The following is a 322-nucleotide window of genomic DNA, read 5'->3' on the forward strand; positions in this document are numbered from 1 at the left end:
GAGAAACAGGAGGGGGGAGGTACACCCTTCCACTCCAAGAAGAGAGTGATGACAGCGTGTGCCTCGTCCATCATCAACTGCAGCAGCAGCAGCAGCAGCAGTAGCACTGTAAGAGGTTTGGCGGCGGTACTGGGTACTCGGCCACCGTTGCCTTTCCACTTTTTCAAGCGATGGAGATTGCACGACTTCCACACCTCCAAGTGGGCCCGCACCAACCCCTCTGCGCATATAAAGCGGACGCGTCTTGGTCGCAGCTGTATCGACCAGCCAACGATGGACATGGTTTCTGTTAGCCGGTACGGCGGATACACACAACGGGAAT

The 322-nt window shown here is 56.5% G+C and overlaps 1 protein-coding gene across 1 annotated transcript; it reads right to left on the bottom strand.

Moving 5' to 3' along the window:
• DQ04_27711000 (hypothetical protein) lies at nt 1–322 on the bottom strand (the record flags this gene model as incomplete). The annotated part of the gene is made up of 1 exon (XM_009318388.1): nt 1–322. A coding segment is annotated over one exon (322 nt), but the record flags the coding sequence as incomplete, so codon positions are not given.

Source organism: Trypanosoma grayi, assembly GCF_000691245.1.
Source record: "Trypanosoma grayi strain ANR4 Tgr_2771_V1, whole genome shotgun sequence".
Classification (NCBI taxonomy): domain Eukaryota; phylum Euglenozoa; class Kinetoplastea; order Trypanosomatida; family Trypanosomatidae; genus Trypanosoma; species Trypanosoma grayi.